The 25,065-nt window shown below is 35.1% G+C and overlaps 2 protein-coding genes across 2 annotated transcripts in view; both read left to right on the top strand.

Annotated features, from left to right (window-relative positions):
• The first annotated feature begins 6,967 nt into the window (after positions 1-6,967).
• On the top strand, positions 6,968-13,856 carry LOC122067178 (rhamnogalacturonate lyase-like). The gene is made up of 17 exons (XM_042631021.1): positions 6,968-7,081; positions 7,168-7,273; positions 7,415-7,490; positions 8,416-8,537; positions 8,704-8,769; positions 9,399-9,518; positions 9,678-9,797; positions 9,912-10,047; positions 10,572-10,742; positions 10,932-11,090; positions 11,618-11,724; positions 11,850-11,940; positions 12,023-12,164; positions 12,256-12,445; positions 12,539-12,685; positions 12,807-12,939; positions 13,390-13,856. Exons 2-17 carry the CDS (start codon positions 7,176-7,178, stop codon positions 13,630-13,632), a joined length of 2,121 nt encoding a protein of 706 aa, XP_042486955.1. The 5' UTR covers positions 6,968-7,081; positions 7,168-7,175; the 3' UTR covers positions 13,633-13,856.
• Positions 13,857-21,411: 7,555 nt separating this feature from the next.
• Positions 21,412-25,065, top strand: part of LOC122067168 — a 13,223-nt gene continuing 9,569 nt past the window's right edge. Inside the window, exons 1-8 of the mRNA XM_042631012.1 lie at positions 21,412-21,568; positions 21,666-21,771; positions 21,914-21,989; positions 23,018-23,139; positions 23,300-23,365; positions 24,035-24,154; positions 24,306-24,425; positions 24,541-24,676. Coding sequence (XP_042486946.1) covers positions 21,674-21,771; positions 21,914-21,989; positions 23,018-23,139; positions 23,300-23,365; positions 24,035-24,154; positions 24,306-24,425; positions 24,541-24,676 — 738 coding nt within the window. The 5' untranslated portion in view covers positions 21,412-21,568; positions 21,666-21,673. The remainder of the gene's footprint in view (positions 21,569-21,665; positions 21,772-21,913; positions 21,990-23,017; positions 23,140-23,299; positions 23,366-24,034; positions 24,155-24,305; positions 24,426-24,540; positions 24,677-25,065) is intronic.

Here is a 25,065-nt window from a genome sequence, read left to right as displayed (position 1 = left end):
GTCGCGAGGTCTGAATGGTAGGTATGAATCATAGTTCAAATATTTCTTAATCTATTCCATATATTCCATGTTCTAGATACTTAAATTAATATCTGACAAGGTAGAACCTTTTCTCTTAAAATGAAAGACTCATTCTTTATATTATCAGTAAGATCAATGATAACAATTCACACACCATCATATTCCGGAATTACAAAAACAAAAGAATATGCCCTAAGGTCAAAGCGCTTAGGCCGGTCTATTGTAGACAAACAATGAAAGTTCAAATTATTTATTATTCAACATTGAAGTCGAGGTTTCTTATAGTCTTAGACATTCTTAGTGGAAAATAAGAGAACAAAGAAAAGAAAAAGAAACACATAAAAAATGATTATTATTTACAGCTAAGTAATAGAAAATAGAAAAGTGGAAACATAATCAGTCAAGCAATTTGACATTTTAAGTTGCAGTTTGGTAATATTAAGACTTTTGTGAGAGCAAGAGAGGTGTATTTCTGAGGGTGAGAAAGTGAAGGGATTGAAGATAACGAACACACAAAGAATTGTATCAAACTAAAAGAAAATAAAAGTAAACAGTCATCATCATTAATTGACATTTGAAATTAAGGAGTTTTAATATTAAACCCTTTGGCAGTAAAGTATACCTTAGATAAGAAGGAAGAGAATGTACAGGCAAAGACTGGAATCAAAGCAATAGAAAAAGAAGAGCAGAAAGAGTAGTTGGTCAAGAAATTTGACATTTGTACTTCGTAAGGTTTTGCTATTTCATAGAATATTCACGATGTTGTCCATTTTATTGGTGAAGTTAGAGTCTTGTAATTTCTTCATCAAGATAGTGGAAGCTTTAATTTATCAATCATGGATATAGCCCGGCTTGGGTGAATCATATAAATTTTGTTTTATTTCTTTTGTTACATTTAATTTCTACCAATGCATACATCATGAATCCTATAAGAGAGAGTAGATATATATATATATATATATATACTAATTACTATTCAAAGTACGTACTTCACTTCTTCAGCATACTTTCTTAAAATGACAAAGAAAAAGAAAATTGGCATCTACAAAAAAAAAATTCAAAATGACCAAACCCCCCTCCAAATGGAGGATAAAAAATTTCAGACTAATAAGTAGGAATCAAATCATGGGCACATAATAACATACAAAAAGGAGGAGGTTTTATAATTCTAGACAAAAAACCCCTTTGACAATAGAAAAAATAAATTTGAGATTTTATTTAAAATAAATCCTTAGTAATTAGGAATCAAATTGTGGGAACATTAGCTGAAGATTGAAAAAAAAAAATTCAGACATTGAAAGAAACCAAATGACTCTCTTTGGCTGCACAAAAGGGGGAGGTTTAAAAAAAATCCCTAATAATTAGGAATTAAATCATGGGAGCTTTAGTTGTGGATTGAGAAAAAAAAAATTCCAAAATGATTTGAAAGAATCTGAACGGTCCTCTTGGGATGCACAAAAGAGGGAGATTTAAAAAAAAAAAAAAAATCTCTAATAATTAGGAATCAAATCGTTAGTGCATTAGTTGGGATTGAGAAAAAAAAATTCCAAAAATTATTTGAAAGAAACCGAACGGCTCTCTTGGTATGCACAAAAGGGGGATTTTTTTTTTTAATCTCTAATAATTAGGAATCAAATCATGGGAGCATTATTTGGGGATTGAGAAAAAAAATTCCAACAACAACGATTGAAAGAAGTCAAACAGCTCTCTTGGGTTACACAAAAGGGGGAGGTTTTTAAACCCTAATGATTAGGAATCAAATTGTGGGAGCATTAGTTGGGGATTGAGAAAAAAAAAATCCAAAAATGATTTAAAAGAAGTCAAATGGTTCTCTTGGGTTGTATTTAGTGTAATTAAATTGTCTATTAATTCAGTATTTGATTTACAAACATCTCTCTCCCTTCCTTGCGGGAGATTCATTCACAGATGAGTCATTTCCTATATATATATATATATATATATATATCATACTACTATATAAAAGTACGTACTCCCTGTCTTTGGTATACTTTTTCAAAATGACTAAAAAACCATTTACATCTACCAAAAAAATTTTTCAAATGACCAAAAAACACTGAAAAAAATCCCCAAATGACAAAAAACCCCTCAAAATGGAATATGAAACAAATATCATAATAAACTCTCTATAATTCTGTCTCTCTCTCTCAACGTGGAGGAGAAAGGAGGAGAGTGTAGCAATTAAGAAGCAAAAACAGGAACGAGGGAATTGTGACTCTGTGAGGTAAGACAAATGAAGTTGTAGTCCGTATGGTTATAGAAAATAAAGCAAGTTAAAGTCTTCTCCGTGTTTCAAGTGGTCGCATTCAGGGCATGGCCCGCCAAGGACCTTGGCCGCGGGAGCAGCAGAGGCAGACAGGCAAGCAGGAAGGGGAAGAGAAAGTGTTGAGCAATGGGTTATTGTGGTTGGTATTTTGTCTTTAGAAAAAGAATTCCTCGTATCTTTTTTTTTTTTTCCGGTAAATGACTTTCCTCTAAAGACTCATTTAAATCTCTTATATAGCATAGAGAAAAAAATATATATTTATAATAATCTATATTACATACATATCTCAAGTAGGATTCGAATTTACGCATGGACAGACGGGTGAGTTGTTCACAGCCGACCGTTCTACCACTGAGTATCAGAGTCCCGAAGCTAGAGCACGGTCCGTGCACCGTTTGAGATTGAAAGGAAGACGAAGTCCGTTTAATTTAAAGACTGAAAACCCTTCTTTAAAGTTCCTCCCAGATACATTGCTTTAGCCTTATTGCGAAGCAAGGAATGGTGCTAGTCTGAAGGCTAACAACTAAATATAGAGCTTAATGTCATATCTGAAATAGAAGGCCAAAAGAGAGACAATTGTCGTATATGATCGAACTTCCGTATCTCACTCACCAACAAGTCGCAACATGTAGGAATAATTTATTTATAATTATGTCCCATATTGCCAACTAGGATAATGACCAAGTATATCTCTTTTATTTTTTTGGGTAGAAGACCAAGTATATATATATATATATATATTATTAGATTTGGATTCTAATTTTTGAACAAAGGAATAACTCACTCAGATTTTAGGAATCAAAATATAAGTCTGGTTAGGCATTGGGCGTGGAGGGGATCGGGGGACCCAGGCCAAGACCAAAAGTGTGTGTAGCTGCGTCTGATCGTATAGTCATATCCATTGGCTTTGCAATCTCCGTAGGTTGAGAACTGGCCGAATTCAAAGCACCTCATGAATCATGATTCTAACGTACCATATGCAGATGAGTGGAACGTTGAATCTGTCATCGCTTCAGGAGCAAAGAAAGAATAAACTCTTCGCCTTAAACTTCCGTGTTCTTTTGGACTTCTGTTCCTGCCGACTTCTGAGTATGTGAATCCATCTACTCTCCCAACTCCTAACTTGCAGCGTTCTTGTGGGTGCACTGTCCTCTCTCTCTCTCTCTGTTTGTTTCTGTGGGTCAAAGTCAAATCTTCCGTGTTAATTCAGTACTCTCCCTTCCCCCCACTAGGGGGAGCAAAAGCACGGACCTTGCCTGAAGAATGTATAGGCAAATACTGGAATCAAAGCAATAGAAAAAGAAGAGCACAAAGAGCAGTTGGTCAAGAAATTTGACATTTGTACTTAGTAAGGTTTTGCTAGTTTCATAGAATATTCACGATGTTGTCCATTTTATTAGTGAAGTTAGAGTCTTGTAATTTCTTCATCAAGATAGTGGAAGCTTTAATTTATCAGTCATGGATATAGCCCATCTTGGGTGAGTCATATAAATTTTGTTTTATTTCTTTTGTTACATTTAATTTCTACCAATGCATACATCATGAATCCTATAAGAGAGAGTGGGTATATATATATATATATATATACACTACAATTCAAAGTACGTACTTCACTTCTTCAACATACTTTCTTAAAAAGACAAAGAAAAAGAAAACTGGCATCTACAAAAAAAAAAAATCAAAATGACCAAACCCCCCTCCAAATGGAGGTGAAAAATTTTGAGACTAATAATTAGGAATCAAATCCTGGGCAAATAATAACATACAAAAAAGAGGAGGTTTTATAATTCTAGACAAAAAACCCTTTTGACATTAGAAAAAATAAATTTGAGATTTTATTTAAAATAAATCCTTAGTAATTAGGAATCAAATTGTGGGAACATTAGTTGAAGATTGAAAAAAAAAAAAAAAAAATCAGGCGCGATTTGAAAGAAACCGAATGGCTGCAAAAAGGGGGAGGTTTAAAAAAAAATTCCTAATAGTTAGGAATCAAATCATGGGAGCTTTGGTTGTGGATTGAGAAAAAAAAAAAATTCCAAAATGATTTGAAAGAATCTGAACGGCCCTCTTGGGATGCACAAAAGAGGGAGATTTTAAAAAAAAAAAAAAAAATCTCTAATAATTAGGAATCAAATCATTAGGGCATTAGTTGGGATTGAGAAAAAAAAATTCCAAATATTATTTGAGAAAAACCGAACGGCTCTCTTGGTATGCACAAAAGGGGAAGGTTTTTTTTTTTTTTAATCTCTAATAATTAGGAATCAAATCATGGGAGCATTACTTGGGAATTGAGAAAAAAAATTCCCACAACAACGATTGAAAAAAGTCAAACGACTATCTTGGGCTACACAAAAGGGGAAGGTTTTTAAACCCTAATGATTAGGAATCAAATTGTGGGAACATTAGTTGGGGATTGAGAAAAAAATAATCCAAAGATGATTTAAAAGAAGTCAAATGGTTCTCTTGGGTTGTATTTAGTGTAATTAAATTGTCTATTAATAAGTTTGGTTTTGTTGTATACAGTACGATTCGGTTTGGTTTGGTTCACATTTATTTGGCTGAAATCAAAATCGAACTGTTTACTGAACGGTTACACTTTCGAAAATTGTTTAGTAAACGGTTCTGATTTCACGATTTTTAAAAGGTGTCAATTTTGTGATTTTACACGGTTTTGATCGCATTTAATCCATACAGTTTCTAAACGGTTAGCAACCGATTTGCTGGTTTATTTGCATGCCTACTGAAATTTGCCTTTATTGATAAAACTTCAATCTTGTATCAAATTCAATGAGCAATAAGGCATTGAAGGCCCAAGATTTTAACTATATAACTACATAATAAGAGTAAAATATTGAATAGGCCATTGGCCAGCCTCTATGGTTCTTTCTTTTCTCCTAAATTAAACACATCTTATTTGTCAACATGAAACTCATTATTTTAGTAAGTCACATATGGTTTAGACGGGTCAATTTCGATGGTGTAAACAGTTCAGTTTTGACAGTGTTAATTCGATTTGAAGCCACGGATTAAAATGGTTAAAACGAACCAAACCATTTAATTAATCGATCTGAAAATTGAAATCATAACCTAATCATTTACTAAACAACTTCACGATTTTGATATAAACGGCTTAGTTTGGTTTCAATAAATGGTTTCGATTTCAAATTCGCATCCTTAATGACAGAGTCCTCCTCTCCCCTCTTCTACTCTCGATTAACTAGCACAGGGGCTTCCATAGTTCAGATACTTCATGTCGGAAAGAATCTCCAAGCAAAACTTTTAGCTTATAGAAGTCTACCTATATCAATGCTCCCATAAATCTCTCTTCTTGTGAAAATACATCTTGACCCTTTATTTCGGGAAGAGAGAGATATCTCTCGGAGAGAACCATTTCCATTTAAGAAACCACACCCATTTTTCAGCTAGGTCTTAAGAAACAAGGATTAATTTTCTACAATGACACCAAATCCGCTAAGGCCCACAAACAGTCCCCGAGTTTCACGGGTACACGGCAAATAACGGCGGTCCAAGTCTTGTTGTGGGCCCCAAAAACAAAAAAAGACAGCGTTCGATTGGGTCAGTGGAACTCCTCCCATTAACGTAACTAACTTCACCTACGGTAAGACCTGAGACGTCAAATTGGAACCAAATTCTTCAAAGATAGTCAATCCACGATGGTCAACTACTCCATCTGACAATGTTCGTTAAACAACAACTCCTTCGTCATATTTCCAACCACTCACACTTTTGGATCTTGAAATTAAATTCTAACCCTTTGATCAAGTTATCATCATATGAGAAATATTTTAGGGGTGTCAAAAGTTGATCCGAAATGAACCAATCGGTAGAAGCCTAAGATCGACCCGATCAATTGCTAAAATTGTTAGGTTCAAGTACTGATCGCTTAATAATCAGGTGTTCCTGACGTCCAAGGTGGTGGCTGAACGATTTCTTAACATGAACTCACCAAATGATCAATAGTGTTTGTTTATAGATTGATAATCAACTGATCGGATAAAAACGAACATATATTTTAATGAAAATGATGTAAAACCTTAAATTGTTGAGAATTGTATCAACGTGATCAAAACGAACTAGAGACAACCTGAACATCCAGATGACTCTTATCATTTCCTTATTAGGCATTGGATCTCTGATTCATAACTAAAAATCCTTAAGTCATCCCGTTTTAGTCTGATTAGTTATCATAAATAGATAAAAACTACGTAGAGCCTTAAATTGGTGAGAATTCATATGGGGACCACCGGTTGGCAACTTGGCATTTACCTTCTCCTGCTAGGATTTCATATTATAACTCTCTTGGAACCTTAGGTCATTTTTACCTGTAGAACTCCAACTTCTCCGTCAGTCTGATCTCCCAAACTTACCAAACTTTTATGTCGAAGATCACTAGTGATCATAAGTTATAAATAAGACAATCAGAGAACAATAAAAGGTCGATATTCCATTGTTGTTAACAGATCAAAATCTCATATTTTTAGCTCAGGTGAGGATATGAAGTTAATTACTAATTTCAGTTTGGACGGTTTTGTATTCTAATCTCCTGGTCTAATTTTCTGTTGGTGAAGAGATAAAAACAGGTTTTTGCCTATTTTTGGATTTAAAGAATGCTATAAATTAATGGCGATAGATTTTGCTTTTACGATTTGTGGGAAGAGATTCTCGTTATCATTCTCTTCCCAATTTCTCTTTTTAGTTTTCTTCCATTGTGCTTTTGTTCTAACTCTAATTGATCTCCATTGAAGCAAAAGAAAGGTTTTTTTTTTTTTTTTTCTTTTGTTTTCAGTTAACCCTTTTGAACTGAATCAAATTTTCTCATATATTTTAGTTTTCCTGTGTAGATTCTAAAATGAAGAAGGTGTCTTGGATGAAAAGCTCCCTCCTTTGCTTATTGCTTCTGCAACTTTTCCTGTTGGGTGATTGTTCTTTAAAAACAGAGGAGACAAGGTGAAGAACCTGTTTCTCCAATGTGAATGTGACTCTGTTCTATTGAGATTAATAGATTTTTCTGAGATGGGTAGTCATTAAAATGGTTTCTAAGCTAAGATTAAAGCTGAGAATTTTTCGTTTCTTTCTATTTAATTGCAGAAACAATCCTCGAAAAATCAATGGCCATGTACCTGCATCGTCTCCTCAGCTGCAGTTACGGATTCAAGATAAATATGTAATAACCCATTTATTTTTCCGCAATATTTTTTGTTCTTCTGTTTCTTTTTTACTTGATCTTATTGAACCTTGAAACAAAATAAAAATTGGTTTTATTTAGAACTGGAATTGATTCGATCATGTTCACGTACGAAGAAAATTTTCTTAAAACGAATTCTAAATCCATGAATCAAGGACGTGCAAGATTATTCTCGTACGTGAACCTGATCCGTTCTCAATGGATCCTCCCAAGTCCCCATCTATCCCAAGTTGTCAATGTAGTGGTAGGTGGAGATTGGTTCGACTTGAATCAGACCAAATCAGACCAGTCACCACCAATGGCTACCTGACAGGTGGTTTCGGTGTTAGGGGATAACAATTATCTTTGGTGTACTGGTGAGAGGATTGGTCGATTTGCATGATGGGTCCAACCGTGTCTATACCATTCTTGGAATTATATTTTGGGTTTAGAATACATTTTGAAACTCAGTTCTTTTCTATTTTAAGTTTCAAAAGGTGGTATAGAGCCAAAATCTATTTCAAAATTACATACCAAGACTTAATGGCCTCTACCATTATCACATGCAGGAAGGGACTGTTTTGATTAGATCAAATTAGAATTGAAACCCTTTTTATTTTGATTTTCTATCCTGATTTTAAGATGTTTCTAAGTATTGGTTATCATATCGTATAATAAAATGGGTCGACAAGTATCGATATAATCAAAGATGAATACCGATATGGATCAATTATATCAGCCAAAAATAATTTATATCTAATACCATCTTGATGAGGTTGATCCATATGGATATCGATATTTCAATCGACACTGATACCGATACCAATAACCTTGATAGAGATGGAATGGGCTTTATGGTAAATAATCTCATAATGTGATTTTGTTTATTTATTTATTTATTTATTATTATTATTTTTATTTTCAGGTTGTGATGGACAACGGCCTCCTCCAAGTGACCTTATCAAAGCCGGGAGGGTTCATGACTAATATCACTTACAAAGGAAGTGCTAATTTATTGGAGCATCGTAACGCGGAAGACAGTAGAGCGTATGCATTTACATTTCTACCCTTTTCATGAAACAATTTCTAAAAATAATTCCAAAACTTTTTTCTTTCTTTCTTTTTCTAATTAGATTTTTTTTTTAATTTTTTTTAATTTTATTTCTGATTAAATTCTGAAATGCTTCTTTGGATTGAATTCTATATCCATCAGCTATTGGGATATTGTGTGGAGAACGCCTACTACTGGAAATGGATCCGGAAAAGGAACATTTGGAAAGTAAGTTTTATCTCACACTCCTTCTATTTGGTTTTTGTTGATAATGGCTAGAGTAATTAGGGGTGTCAATCACTCAGTTGGGTCTAATTTCAAACTGGTTAAACCGGTTTTGGATTTTATTGGGTCAAATTAAAACCAAATCATTAAGCCAAAGTTTGATTTCGTTTTAATTTGGTTTGATTTTTTATCCCGTTGGCTTTATGGGCTCTCATCTTTTTGTTAATCTTTCGTTTTTCGTTTTTCATTTTTCATATATGTAGTATGGGGAAATGTTTCCTAAAGAAAGTGTGGCCCTTGCACACACATGGGGATCAATGAGAGCATAAACAAAAGCATCAGCAAGGGTGGCATTTCCACCTTCCATGGGTTGGGCAGTCATTTCGCTCCCCCTCCTCCTCCTCTATGTCTGGCACAAGAGCCACACCCCCAAAATTCTTTTCTCTTATATATTAAATGCATAGACCACAGTTTTTCCTATTTAATATATTTTTTTTAGATCCACGTAGTCGACCCCATTAAATTGAGATAAGATTTAGTTTTTTGTTGTTGTCATTATTGCAGTATGAAAAAAGGAAGTTGTTGATCTTTGATTTTTAATTATTTTTCATTTAATCAACCACTACAAACAGGACTCGCGGGCAAAATTTCAAGGTCATATTGCAAAAGCCAGAACAAATTGAAGTTTCATTCACAATAACATGGAATTCCGCTATTGGAAACAGAGCTGTTCCCTTAAATATGGACATAAGGTTTGTACTCCTTACCTTGAACCGGGTTTTAACCTTGGGTCTGAACCATAAAATCGGGCAGGCTCGTTAACAAAAGAAAAAAGAAAAAGCATCTCCTCAGTATCTTCTTTTATTTCTTAAATGTTAATTCTAATTACTTTTACTTATGTTAATTAACAGGTATGTAATGCTACCCGGTCGCTCTGGTTTCTACTCATACGCCATTTATGAGCATTTGCAAGGATGGCCCGGTTTCACCTTAGAAGAAACCAGAATTGCTTTCAAGCTCAGCCAAGATTTGTAAGGAAACTAAACCAAAACCATAGTTTTATAAACCGGACCACCATTTGGTTGAACCAAATTTGGTCTAGTCGGAACTTCTTATGATTGCTTATACGATATTTGAAAGGTTAGGTTTCACTACATGGCCGTATCAGACCAAAGGCAAAGGATCATGCCCACATTAGCAGACCGGACGAATGGTCAACCCTTGGCCTACCCAGAAGCAGTTAAATTGACAAATCCAAGCAATCCTGAATTCAAGGGAGAGGTAAATCTCATATTCCCCCAAGTCTTCCTATGTAAGAACTAAATCTTTATTGTCCCTCAATTGCTATTATTACTAGGGGTGTCAAATGGTCATTTAGGTCTGGTTCAATCGGCTTAAATTGAGTTTTGAAATGTATTGAGCTAAACTGAAACCAACCCAATAAGGGAATACCCTTATATAGATGATATATAAACAATTACAGGAAAAATATGGTTTTTTTCAGTTTTCGGGTTTAGCTTATATTGGCCTGGTTTTTGTTTGAGGAAAAGATGCCATCATTTTCAATGATTTCATAATACCGGTTTGGTATTGGATTCGGTCTTGTTTTTTTGGTTGGTGCCATCGTTTTCAACCGGCTTCATAATACCCAAACCTAAACCAGCACGATAAGGATTCGATTTGATTCAGGTTGTTTGGTTGGTTTAACCGGTTCGATTTTATTTTTTACTTCTTTCTTGGGGTGGGGGGGCCCTAATTATTGCTACTAATAGTCTTTCTTTTTATTCTAATTTTTCATTTCTCAGGTTGATGACAAGTACCAGTATTCCTGTGACAGTAAAGACAGTAAAGTCCATGGTTGGATAAGCTCCAAACCTGCCATTGGATTCTGGGTGATCACTCCCAGCGGTGAATCCGGTATAGCTGGGCCTGTCAAGCATGATCTCACCTCCCATGTGGGCCCGATAAGCCTTGCGGTAAGTCCAACCATATAGGGTCCAGTATAAATGGGCTATCTCATAAGACCATAATTTGTTCAGGTAATTGGGCTGGGTCAACCCACTCTCAGTCCATTTACATGCTTATTGTGGCTTCAGCCCTGGTTTAATATTATGAACTTTATATATATAAGAACCTAATCTAACTCAGTTGCTTGCCATGTTAAGATATTTATTAGTGATCACTACTCTGGTGAGGATCTAAGAGTGAAGTTCAGTAATGGAGAGCCATGGAAAAAGGTTTTTGGCCCTGTTTATATGTATCTTAACTCGGCCTCTGATGGACAACATGCCACCACTCAACTTTGGGATGATGCAAAAAAACAGGTTTGAATTCTCTTATTTTATACCTTTAATACCTCTTGTTGGGACTTTGCTGTGCCATACCTCCTCAGCTTCCTCCTGAAATCCTTCATACCTTAACCTACAAAGCAGTTCTTACCTATAGTACCCTTACAGCTCTTCAATTGTTCGAAATTGCTCTTCGTCGTGAAGGTCTGTTTATTGCTGGTTCTACCTTTCACCTAGACTTCCCCTACCTTACAATCTTTACCTTTACCTCCTTCCATGACCTACAAGAGTTACCTCCTATCTTTAAGTGTATCTTCTGGCACTTATGCACAACCTACTCCATGGCACTTTGTTTCCCCCTTCAAGCCATCCAATTCATGAAAATCATCTTTAAAAACTCGTTGCTAACAAGAAGATACCCAAGTCCTTATATGTCTTCACATCGGACTACTCACATTCGAAGTAATATAATTGCCTTCGCTTGAAACCACCACACTAATGATTTTTCTTTTCAGCTTTAGCTTATAGTATCTTAACTTTTTGTTATGGTGCTTTCTCATTAGATGGCGACAGAAGTACAAAACTGGCCATACAGTTTTCCAGCTTCAGCTGACTTCCTTTCTTTGGATAAACGTGGGAATGTTAGTGGTCAATTATTTATCCAAGACAGGTTCTCTCTCTCTCTCTCTCTCTCTCTCTCTCTCTATAAAAGACTGTTCTTGCACATTTTTTTTCTAGCCATTGTCAAATTTTTTTTCTTCTCAAGTATAAGGTGCTTCTGCTATTTCTGTTCAGGTTCCTTCCAAAACAGAAAATACCTGCAGCATCCGCCTACTTGGGTTTGGCTGCACCAGGAAATGCTGGATCTTGGCAAACAGAAAACAAGGTGACTAAATCTTCCATGCCTAGAGCAAATTAATCTACTTTAAAATTTATCCAACTAAACCCTATATTCCATTTGTTTACAGGGTTACCAGTTCTGGACTAAAGCTAATCCTGATGGAACTTTCTCCATTAATGGTGTTAGACCTGGAAATTATAATCTTTATGCATGGGCTCCTGGTTTTATTGGAGATTACAAATCTGAAGCTAATATTACCATCACCCCAGGTTTTATTCTAATAGTCCTACTAAATCCAATTGAAAAAAAAAAAATAAAAAATAAATAAAAATAAATTAACACTGTCAACATGTAATGCAGGATCCAAATTAAATCTGGGTAGTCTAACATATGAACCACCAAGGCAAGGTCCTACCTTGTGGGAGATCGGAGTTCCTGATCGTACGGCGGCGGAATTTTTCGTGCCTGGTCCTGATCCAAACTATATAAATGAACTTTATCTCACTACTCCAAACAATATAAATAAACTTTCTCTCACTGATGCAAACAGGTATGATCTTGTTAGGAATGTAAATTAAAAGTCTGTATGGTTGCAGTTGAGGTACAGGTGATTGACAATTTGGATCTTTAAAATGGATTGCAGCAATGGTAAAAGTTCAGCACCTGTGGATACATTTAGACAATATGGACTGTGGGAGAGATATGCAGAATTGTACCCTAAGGATGACCTTGTGTACACCATTGGTACTAGTGACTACAAAAAAAACTGGTTCTTTGCTCATGTTGTTAGGTGACTAGCCATAACATTTTACAACTTTGCCTCCCTTTTTTCCTTTCTATGTCCTCTCTCTTTTCCTTTCTGCTTTGCTTTGATATTAGGTTCTTAACCCTTGCTTGCCCTTAAATTGCAGAAAGATTAATAACAACGAATACAAACCAGCCACATGGCGGATTGTCTTCAAACTTGACAACGCGGCAAGTAACTCAAATGGAACTTATATGCTGAGAATAGCACTCGCTTCTGCTTCAAATGCTGAGCTGCAGGTATGTGTTGAGATGTAGGAAGTTAATTGTAGAATTATAGTCTCACATCCATTTGTTTAGGTCTTCATCAATGATTCCAAATGAAAGCTATCTCCTTTTAACACCTTAAGGTTTTGGGTTGGACCTCTAATACGGTATTAGAGCCTATGTCCCTTTATTATCCTCCAGCCAAAGTGAAGGGGAGTGTTGAGATGTTGAGAGTTAGAGATGGTTGTAGTCCCATATGGGTTTGTTCAGGTCCTTAGGTTACTTCAAATACTTAATGCCTCAAATTGTGGATTAGACCCTCCAACAATATGAAATCTTAAAAGAAAGGGACATACCCAATGCACGAGGCTCCCGCATGTACGAGGTCCGAGGGCGAGAACTATGAAATCTAAAATTTTTCATCTCCTGCATGGACAAAATCATTGTTTTGCTGACTCTTTTTGTTTGTTTCATGGCTTCAAGGTTCGGTTCAACAATCTGAATCTGGCTCGTCCTCACTTCACAACTGGGTCAGTAGGGAAGGACAATGCAATTGCAAGACATGGAATCCATGGACTATATTGGCTTTACAACATTCAGATAAGGAATGAGTGGCTTATTCGTGGACAAAATACCATATATTTGACTCAATCAAGGCATATAAGCCCTTTCCAAGGAATCATGTATGATTATATTCGTTTGGAAGGGCCCTCTACTTCCAGTTGAAACGATGTTAATTAGGGGAAGGGAATCCAAAATCAATACACACATTCATTGGAGGCCGAAGGGCAACAAATGGGTTATAAGAGGAACCAGCTAGTTTAGAGAAAAAATAGCTGAGACCTAAACCCCATTGTCTAGTATAGTTACAAGCCCAATATTTCACAATGTTACAGGTCTATTTATTTTATTATCCAATTAATAAAGTTTCATTCATGTTGATTCTTTTACCTCTCTCTCTCTCTCTCTGTGTGTGTGTGTGTGTGTGCCATGATGCTTATTTGGATATTGGAGAACTAATTTGGTGTGTGTAAAGAAAGTCACTACTTGACCTAAGCAATAGTTAAATGCAATTATCCTACTTGATAATATTGGTAATGGTGTTAGTTTTGAAAATAGGAATAATAATAAAAATATACAAAGTAACAAATAAGTATAATTTGATAATAATTTGTCCCTGATTCTTAAATTATGCTTATGGTCTCTCCATATAATTTTCAATTTTCTTCATTAAACAATCAAATTTTTTTACCCACAAAATATTTTTTGGTAAAACAAATAAAATAAAAAAGTCATAACTTTGAGGCATTACTTAAATTGTGTATGACCAATCATCATGCATTGCACATCTTCTTTTCTATTTTTAGCGGTCTAAAGTTGTTCAAAAATTTTTGGTATTTTATTTTTCTCTGTTTGGCAAGAGGCAAAGTCTATATGGAATCAAGTTTAGCACATGAAAAGTGAAAATTGGTGCCACCTATATTCTTATTGATTTTGTTACTCATATATTGTTATTGTCCACTATATTGTGATTTATGTTAACTTTGTTGACGTGCAAGAATCCAGTGAATAATTGTGAACTAATATTATTAATAATTTTGATTTGCATAATATATGTTGTAAATTAAATGAAATTAATTTAAAATATATTGTGTCATATTGAATTGCAAATTATTTAGATTTAAAGTATGCCTCTCATTTTTCTTGGATAATTCTTTAAACTAAAATGAACTCTAATATAATGTATAACAACTCACCCTCGAGAGGATTCAACTATATAGGTTTGTTTGGTTGTAAGGGAATTGGAAGAAAAAAAAAAAGGAGAGTGAAGGAAAAAATTTCCATTTCTTATAAAATATAATTACTTCATAAAGGAAATATTTGCATTTCCTTTGCAACTAAACACCAAAAATATTTCAATTTCCAAAGAAACATTTAATTTCTCTCGTAACTGAATAGAGCCACAAGTATTTCAATAATTACATTTATACACCCGAGTGACACAAGTTAAACACCCTAGCAGCGTTCCCAACCTTTTCCCTTACATGTGGTATCAAGGTTCGATTCAAGATTAATTTATACGAGTTACACTTTATTTGATTCAACTTTCTAGTTTACGTGGTTCGTTTGTCCAACGTCTCAACCTATATCCACAGCAAAATGTTCCTTTCAATAATGTTTATCTTGTGGGGTTACAGTCCTTATATAGGGATATTTTGTATCATTTATTTAAGGAAATCAAATTTACCACATTTCTATTACAGCTAGTATCATTATCAATAATTCTTTGATAGAGCAATATTCCAAGCTTGGCCCTATCCCAAATCTTCATGCCAAGCTGGTCCTTGGTGGAATCCTTATCAGCAATCCTTTGATTGAGTAGCATACCAAGCATGGCCTTATCCCAAATCTTTTTGCTAAGCTGGTCCTTGGTGGAGGTAGCCAGTATTGCAAGATTTCCTCTTATATAGACCAACATGCTAGATGTCCTGGTGTCGGGATTGGACCAATTAATACTGTCATAATCAACCCTTGGCAACAGCTCTACAAGTGTCTAATCGAAACCGACTATTTATAGCCTGTTTATAGACTGATTAGCCTGTTTATGTCCCGAGTAGTCCGTTAATCACCCGATTAACTCAATGGTATGACAACAGTGTGGGACCTTAAATTGGTGGGGATCGATTAAGGTCCACTATTTGACACCTAGGTATGCTGCATTAATTTCCTTGTGGGCCTGAGACCCATGGAGCTTAATCACCTTCTGTCAAGGTCTTTAGTATTAGTAAATGTTACTACGAAGAAAAAATGAAAGTACTAATATCAATATTTGTATTGGTCTTGATCGATATCAATACTGATCAGATATTAATACCTTAGTTTTTGAACCATTTTACCCTCCCCTATATCGATATCACTATTCCGATATTGATATCATGTACCAACGATACCGATACCAATACCGAAACCTTGAACTATGCCTTCTATATAGTGCATACTTCCATGTGCATTGAAGTGATTCAATTTACCCTTTGACTATATAATATTGAGGTACCAAGCACATGACTTGTGCATGGAGACAATACAATTTATTTAACTCTTTTTTTTTCTTTTTTGCTAACAACGGGGTTGAATGAGAACCATTCAACTTTCATTGAAAATAGTGAAAAGCACTAAACACTTCAACTTTCATTGAAAGTAATGAAAAGCACTAAACACCCCCGTATGAGTGGCTCAAAGTGCACCTAGTGGGAGTCGAACTTAGGATAACTGAGTTTACAGCTCGTATCAAGTTCACTGTTCACCAACTGCGCTACCCTTTAGGTTACAATCTATTTAACTCAATCAAGAAGTAACTGCCCTTTTCAAGGGATCTTTTATGACTACATTCGTTTAGAAGGGCCCCCATCTTCCTCCAATTCTAACAAAAAACATTAATATATAAAGGTTCTGGTAATGGAAAATATGGAATTTTTTTATCAGCATATTGACTACATGAGCATGATTTCTGCAGATGTTGGTACAAGCACTGGCCAAGTCGATTGATTCTGTACAATATATAGGACTTACAACTTGTGATGAACACATGGATTGAGTCACAACTGAATAACCCTAACAGGCATGGATAAAAGAAAATGCTGTCTCCATGCTCAATTGGTTCTGTTGATCCATCAGTCTATTGTTGACAGTGTCCAACCTAAAAAACTCAAGTTTCATGGTCACAGAACATAAATATTACGTGACTAGGCAAGATCGTCTACATCCACAATGAGGTGAAATCTACTTCAGTCTCAATGGAGAATATGGTTGTAGCCATTCGTTCTCAAGCCTCTCTCAAATTATGAAGATCTAGAAAACCATCTCAGTACAAATATATAGCGAAACCTACAAAGATACACATTACAAGATATCTTCCTAGGGTCATAAGTTTGATAACACACACACTACTCGACTGATGTGAGATTAAAACTCTCCCTTCATTCTTGGCCATGTAATTGCACTCACTGTATCAACTCCCCAAGCTGTGGCTCATGGGCTTACCACAAGCAAGTCTAAGAACAACCCACTCAAGGTCATAAACCAACAGTTGCACACCAGTCGAGCTTTATGTATAATGACCATTCTCAAGGTCATGAGTCCAACAGCCACACACTAACTAAAAGCCCTCAATTTTTTATTGTGAAGTTGCAATGGCTGCATCAACCAGTAGGCACGTTACTATGGGCTTGGATATTGAGCCTATGTAAAAAAAAAAAAAAAAGAGGATGTTAGGATATGTGGCACCAAAAGGAAAAGAAAGTTCTCCTGCGTGAATTCACATAGTGTTGGCAAACATCCATGAAGTCAGTGGCACTCATGTGTTGAATGAAAATTAAGAGCTAGAAGGACTATTATATTTTTCTTTTGGCAACTCTTAGTTGATAGTGGAAAACCCATTTGCAGCCTCCCCCAGTAGTCAATGTTTTTTTTTTCCCAAGCACCCAAAAATTCTTTGAGTAAGAATCATTTCATCACCCCTTATTCAACGGATAGATGTCATGAATAAAAATTCAGAAAACATTTATCCTTTGGTCAAAATAAATATAAGCAAGACATTGAAAGAAAATAATTCTTTAATTAAAAATTTATAACTTTTTGAAAATTTAAAATTTTTTAAAGTCCGATCATGAGGTCAGAATAGTAGGTGTAAATCATAGTTCAAGTATTTCTTGATGATCTATCCCATATATTCCGTGTTCTAGATACTCAAATTAATATCTGACAAAGTAGAAATTTCTCTTTTAAGATGACAAACTCATTCTTTATACTATCAATAAATCAATCATAATGAGTCACACAATCATATTTCGGAAATACAGGGCTAAGACTGGTCTATAATAGACAAATAATGAAGGTCCAAATTATTTATTATTCAACATTGAAGCCCAAGTTACCTATATTCTGACATTCTTAGCGGGAAAGAAGAGAACAAAGAAAAGAAAAAGAAACACATAAAGAATGGTTATTACACCTAAAGTAATAGAAAGGAGAAAAATGGAAACATAATCAGTCAATAAATTTGACATTTTTAGATTTAGTTTGGTAATATTAAGACTTTTGTGAGATCGAGAGGTGTATTTCTGAGGGTGAGAAAGTGAAGGTGTTGAAGATAACGAACACACAAAGAATTGTATTAAACTAAAAGTAAACAGCCATCATTATTATATTGACACGTAATTAAGAAGTCTTTAATATTAAACCCTTTGGCACAAATATCTTAGAGAAGAAGGAAGAGAATGTACATGCAAGGACTGGAATCAAAGCATAGAAAAAGAAAGAGCAGTTGGTCAAGAAAGTTGACGTTTGTACTTAGTAAGGTTTTGCTAGTTTCATCGAATGGTCACGATGTTGTCCATTTTATTGGTGAAGTCTAGTTTAATCCAGGAGTAATTTTTATTGGGGAAGCAGTTTTATGCTTTTGGGAATTAGGTTTTCGCTATATTATTTTGCATCAAAAAACTATATATAAGGTGTGATCTTGTAAATTAAGAAGTGCAAGTTGTAATTTTGTAATTTCTTCATCAAGATAGTGGAAGATTTAATTTATGAACCATGTAAATTTTTGTTTTATTTGTTTTGCTACATTTAATTCCTACCAATCCATACATCATGAATCCCTATAATAAAGAGTGGATAAAATAAAATAATATATATATATATATATATATGAAATTGGTTTGTGAAGCTCACAAATGCGTGAGTATGATATTTTTGTAATATTTAAGTTGTGTTTTGTATGCATTCTTGTAAAAGATTCTCAAATTTACATTTTGAAATCTGATTCTTCTTTAATTTTCTCTCTCCAAAGTACATTATAAATACATAATCTATTCCTAGAATTCTAACAAACACATCTTTAGACCCATAAATTTTTTGACTGAGAGCCATCTTATGTTGGTTTGGGTTATTGAAGTAAAATCAATATAATTCTTTCACTTTGCTACTAATTGAACATTCAAGGTCAGTCATGAACATTTTTTTATTTTTTATTTTTTGCTAATAGGTCGGTCATGAACATATTATTTCATTTGATATAGGAAATAAACTATGTGAATTAGACATAGTAATAAGTTTTCCTTCAACCAAAAGTGAATTTCTCCACCCACAATTTATGACCCTTTGATTTGATTGAAGAAGGGTACTTTGGAGCTTCATTAACGAAGGTAGTAGTTACTGATGAAACTCATTTTTCTTGGGGTCCAATCATTAGATCAAATCTCCAAAGATAAAATTCTCTGTTCTCCATGAAAAACTTTTAATTACCTTCAACATATGTCTAACTTATACATAAAATTGACTAAAATGGACTTACTGGTGGGATGCATTTGATTTGAAATTGTTTTAAGTTAAATACTCATGTTATGTGACAAAAATATCTTTCTAGTTTTTATTTGAGGATTCTTAATTACCCCCAAAAAAGTTCTAGTTTAAGGTTAAGATTTTCACATCAGTGAGAGGACAAGAGATGGATTTGTTTAGGAAGAGACCCACATTTTATCTAGGAAAAGAGTGTGGTCTTTAATTTTGCTAGAAACAAAAAGAGTATTGTCATGGGAAAGAATGTCATTCCGGTGTCATGGAAATCTTTTTTCTATGTTTTCTAAACTGCCAAAGAGGGTACGCTAGAGTTAACCTACCCTCTTTCCCTCATGAAATGACCTCACTACTTTCTTATATATGAAACCATTTCACCGCACGGTAATGTTGGTGGGCTTCCCTATACCGCTCCTCGTAGAACTCACTACCATGATTCAAGGGAAAATGTTGTGTAAGGGGGAGTGTGGCCCTGTGTCTAGACACATTGGCGGCAGCCCGCCCCTTGTAAAAGAAAATGACATTGTAGATTCTTCCTCGTGCACTTCCATTGGCTCTCGTATACGCACAGAAACCACACTCTCTCATAGGAAATACTTTACCTTTGATTTCAAGAAAAAAAAAAAAAAACTTTAACAAAAAATGTGGCCTACGACTATTGCTCCCATGAGTCTCTTTCCTCCCCTTCTAAAAATACATTTTAACCCTTTGTTTAAGAGAAGAGAGAGAAAAACCACTTCCCTAATTCCCTTTAACTTCTTAATGAAAAACCACACCCAAATTTTAGTTAGGCGTTAAGAAATAAGGATTAATTTTCTACAATGACACCAAACCCACGTGTCCCACACCATAGGTATCCGCTAAGGGGCACTTACAGTCCCCGAGTTTCACGGGTACACGGCGTTTAGCGGCCGTCCAGGTCTTATTGTGGGCCCCGAAAAGTAAGATAGACAGCGTTCGATTGAGTCAGTGGAACTCCTCCCATACGTAACTAACTTCACCTAAGACGTCAAATTGGAACCAAATTCTTTAAGATAATCAATCCATAATGGTCAACTGCTTCGTCAAACAACTACTCCTTCGTCAGAGTTCCAACTACTCACGCCATTGGATCTTGAAATTAAATTCTAACCCTTTGATCGACCCGACCAACTGCTAAAATTTTAAGGGTGTCAAAAGTTGACCCGACCTGAACCAATCGGTTGAAGCCCAAGATCTATCCGATCAACTGTTAAAATTGTTGGGTTCAAGTATTGATCGATTAATAATCAAATATTCCTAACGTACAAGGTGGTGGCCTGACGATTTCTTGACAGAAACCCATTGAATAATCAATAATATTTGTTTATGGATTGATAATCAACTGATCGAATAAAAATGTATATATCTCATAGCGAAAATGATGCAGAACTTTACATTGTTGAGAATTGATTGAACCTAATTACATTGTTGAGAATTGATTGAACCTAATCAAAACGAATTAGAAACAACCTAGACATCCAGATGAACAATCCTTAAGTCATCCCTTTTATAATCCAATTAGTTAATATAAACTTAAAAACAATACAGAATCTTAAATTAGTGAGAATCAATTAAGCTTGACCGAAACCAACCTGGGACTACCGGTTGACACTTACCCTTCTCTTGCTAGCATGGTTTCAAGTATTGGTATCATATCGATATTGATAGAGATCAATCCCTGATCGATTATCCGCATCATTTTAGAAGTAAAATAATTTTAAAAAAAAGTACTTTTTCTGAAAAACTAAGGATAAAAATGATAAATGCACACCGATCCTTTTTGATACTGATCCAGATTGAATCAATATCACCGATACCAGTACCAATACCTAGAACTAAATCCCATGCTTGCTAGGACTCTCCTGTAACGTTATGTCAATGTTACCGGTAGAACTCCAACTCGCTCGTCAACCTGATCTCCCAAACTTTCCAAACTTTTATGTCAAAGATCACTATTGATCAAAAAGTTATAAATAAGACACTCATAAAACAATAAAAGGTAGATGTTCCATTGTCGTTAACGGATTACAATCTCATATTTTTAGCTCAGGTGAGGATCTGAAGTTCATAACTAATTTCAGTTTGGACGAGATAATTACGGGTTTACCTATTTTTGGATTTAAAGAATGCTATAAATTAATGGCGATGGATTTTGCTTTTACGATCGATTTGTGGGAAGAGAGGATAACAGATTTCATTATCATTCTCTTCCCAATTTCTCTTTTCAGTTTTCTTCCATTGCGCTTTTGTTCTAACTCTGACTGATCTCCATTGAAGCAAAAGAAAGGTTTTTTTTTTCTTTCTTTCTCTTTTTCTTTTGTTTTCAGTTAACCCTTTTGAACTGAATCAATTTTTTCCTCATATATTTTAGTTTTCCTGTGTAGATTCTAAAATGAAGAAGGTGTCTTGGATGAAAAGCTCCCTCCTTTGCTTATTGATTCTGCAACTTTTCCTGTTGGGTGATTGTTCTTTAAAAACAGAGGAGACAAGGTGAAGAACCTGTTTCTCCAATGTGAATGTGACTCTGTTCTATTGAGATTAATAGATTTTTCTGAGATGGGTAGTCATTTATAAAGGTTTGTAAGCTAAGATCAAAGCTGAGAATTTTTTGTTTCTTTCTATTTAATTGCAGACAGAATCCTCGAAAAATCCTTGGCCAAGTACCTGCATCATCTCCTCGACTGCAGTTACGGAATCAAGATAAATATGTAATAACCCATTTAATTCTCCGGAACATTTTTTGTTTTTCTGTTTCTTTTTGACTTTTTCTGATTGAAGCTTGAACCAAAGAAAATATGGTTTTATCTAGAACTGGATATTGATTCGAATCTGAATCAGGTTCACATACAAAAATTATCTCGTACATCTCTGGTTTGTAAATTTAGAATCCATCTTGGTGTGGGTTAACTACTTAGATGCTTTTAGTAGTTATTCGCTCTACACTTGGTTATCCAACGTTTATCATGGACACATTAACTGATATACTAGAAGTACATCCTTCCTGGTCCACTCGTAGTAGGGAAAGTTCCTCTCAATGCTCTAACCTTGTTCTCATACATGAATCTGATCCGATCTAATGGATTCTCCTAGGTCCCCACCTAACCCAAGTTGTCAATGTAGTGGTAGTTGGAGATTGGTTCAACTTGAACCACACCAAACCAGAACAATCACCACCAATTGCTGGCTGACAAGTGGTCACGGTGTTAGGGGATAATCAACAATGCATCTTTGGTGTTCTGGTGAGAGGATCGATTGATTGCTGCAATGATGGGTCCAAGGGCTTGAACCGTATAGTGCGGAACTATTTGGTATGCATTCTCGGAATTAGATTTTGGGTATAGAATACATTCTAAAACTCAGTTATTTTCTATCTTTTAGTTTCAAAGTGTGTTATAGACCCTGAATCTATTCCAAAAATACATACCAAATGCAACCGAGATGTAATACCTAATGGCCTCTACAATTATCACATGCAGGAAGGGACTGTTGATTAGATCAAGTTAGAATTGAAACCTTTTCTATTTTGATTTTCTATCCTGATTTTAAGATATGTTTCTACGTATTGGTTATCATATAATAACATGGGTCTTAAAGATCAATTCCGATATGGATCAATTATATCTATTAAAAATAATTTATGTCCTATACCATCCCGATAAGGTCGATCTATATCTATATCGATACCAATGCCAATAACGTTGATGGGTAAATAATCTCATAATTTTTTATTTTTTAGGTTGTGATGGACAACGGCCTCCTCCAAGTGACCTTATCAAAGCCGGGAGGGTTCATGACTAATATCACTTACAAAGGAAGTGCTAATTTATTGGAGCATCGTAACGCAGAAGACAGTAGAGCGTATGCATTTACATTTCTACCCTTTTCATGAAACAATTTCTAAAAATAATTCCCTAATTTTTTTTTTCTTTTGTTAATGAGAATTTTTTAAAAAGTTTTTTAATCTTATTTCTGATTAAATTCTGAAATTCTTCTTTGGATTGAATTCTATATCCATCAGCTATTGGGATATTGTGTGGAGACCGCCTACAGCTAGAAATGGATCCGGAGAAGGAACATTTGAAAAGTAAGTTTTATCTCACACCCCTTATGTTTGGTTTTTGTATAATGGGGCAGATTAATTAGGGGTGTCACTGTGGCCCTTGTACACGCATGGGGATCACTGGGAGCATAAATGGAAGGATCAACAAGGTTTGCATTTCCACCTTTCATGGTGGTGGGGCAGTCATTTTGTCCCTCCTCCTCCTCTATGTCCGGCATAGGAGCTACTCCCCCATAGTTCTTTTCTCTTATATATCATATAGATTAGAAACATTGATAATGAAAAAAGTTGACTTTTTTTTTTTTTCATTTTTTGAGTTCGGTTTGATTTCGGTTCTATCAATTCCATAAAAGCCCAAATCAAAAAACCAACCTAATAATGGTTTGGTTCGATTCCAAATGATCCTACTTGTTCATACTAGAAATTGACACCCCCAAGCTAATCATCTCTCATATTCAAAATTTATTAATACATGAAGGAATTTATTGCGCCTCTTTCCTCTTTCATTTGTCCTTTTTGTTGATCTCCCCCAACCCCCCCCTCCTCCCCCCACCCTCTCTGGATGCATCTTTTCATTTCCCTATCTCATTAAGTTGGGATAAGGTTTAGTTTGTTGCGGTTGTTATATGAAAGAAGAAAATTGTTGATCTTTGATTTTTAATTATTTTTCATCCAATCAACCATTGTAAACAGGATTGGTGCTCATGATTTCAAGGTCATAGTGGAAAAGCCAGAACAAATTGAGCTTTCATTCACGATAACATGGAATTCCGCTATTGGAAACAAAGTTGTTCCCTTAAATATGGACATAAGGTTTGTATTGCAGGTCATATTAATATTAGCATCTCCTCAGTTTGAACCGCGGTTTAATTTTGGTCTGAACCGTAAAATCGTGCAGGCTCAGTTTCTTCTTTTATTTCTTAAAATGGTGATACCAATTACTTTTACTTATGTAAATTACCAGGTATGTAATGCTACCAGGTCGCTCTGGTTTCTACTCATACGCCATTTTTGAGCATTTGCAAGGATGGCCCGGTTTCACCTTGGAAGAAACCAGAATTGCTTTCAAGCTCAGCCAAGACTTGTAAGGAAACTAAACCAAAACCATAGTTTTATAAACCGGACCACCATTTGGTTGAACCAAATTTGGCCTAGTCGGAACTTCTTATGATTGTTTATGTTATAATTGAAATGGTTAGGTTTCACTACATGGCCGTATCGGACCAAAGGCAAAGGATCATGCCCACATTAGCAGACCGAACGAATGGTCAACCCTTGGCCTACCCAGAAGCAGTTAAATTGACAAATCCAAGCAATCCTGAATTCAAGGGAGAGGTAAATCTCATATTCCCCCAAGTCTTCCTATGTAAGAACTAAATCTTTGTTGTCCCTCAATTGCTACTATTGCTAGGGGTGTCAAATGGTCATTTTGGTCTGGTTAGATCGGTTTAAATCGAGTTTCGAAATGTATTGAGCTAAACTAAAACCAACCCAACAAGGGAATACCCTTATATAGATAATATACAAACAATTACAGGAAAAATATGGTTTTTGTTAGTTTTTGGGTTTAGCTTATTTTGTCTGGTCGATGCCATCATTTTCAACCGGTTTCATAATACTCAAACCTAAGCCAACACGATAAGGATTTGATTTGATTCAGGTTGTTTGGTTGGTTTAATTGGTTCGGTTTTTACCTTTTCTTTTTTTTTGAGGGGGGGGGGGGG

Source organism: Macadamia integrifolia, unplaced genomic scaffold, assembly GCF_013358625.1.
Source record: "Macadamia integrifolia cultivar HAES 741 unplaced genomic scaffold, SCU_Mint_v3 scaffold275, whole genome shotgun sequence".
NCBI classification, from domain to species: domain Eukaryota; kingdom Viridiplantae; phylum Streptophyta; class Magnoliopsida; order Proteales; family Proteaceae; genus Macadamia; species Macadamia integrifolia.
The sequence above is the reverse complement of the archived record's forward strand: the minus strand, read 5'-3'. Positions and strand labels throughout refer to the sequence as shown.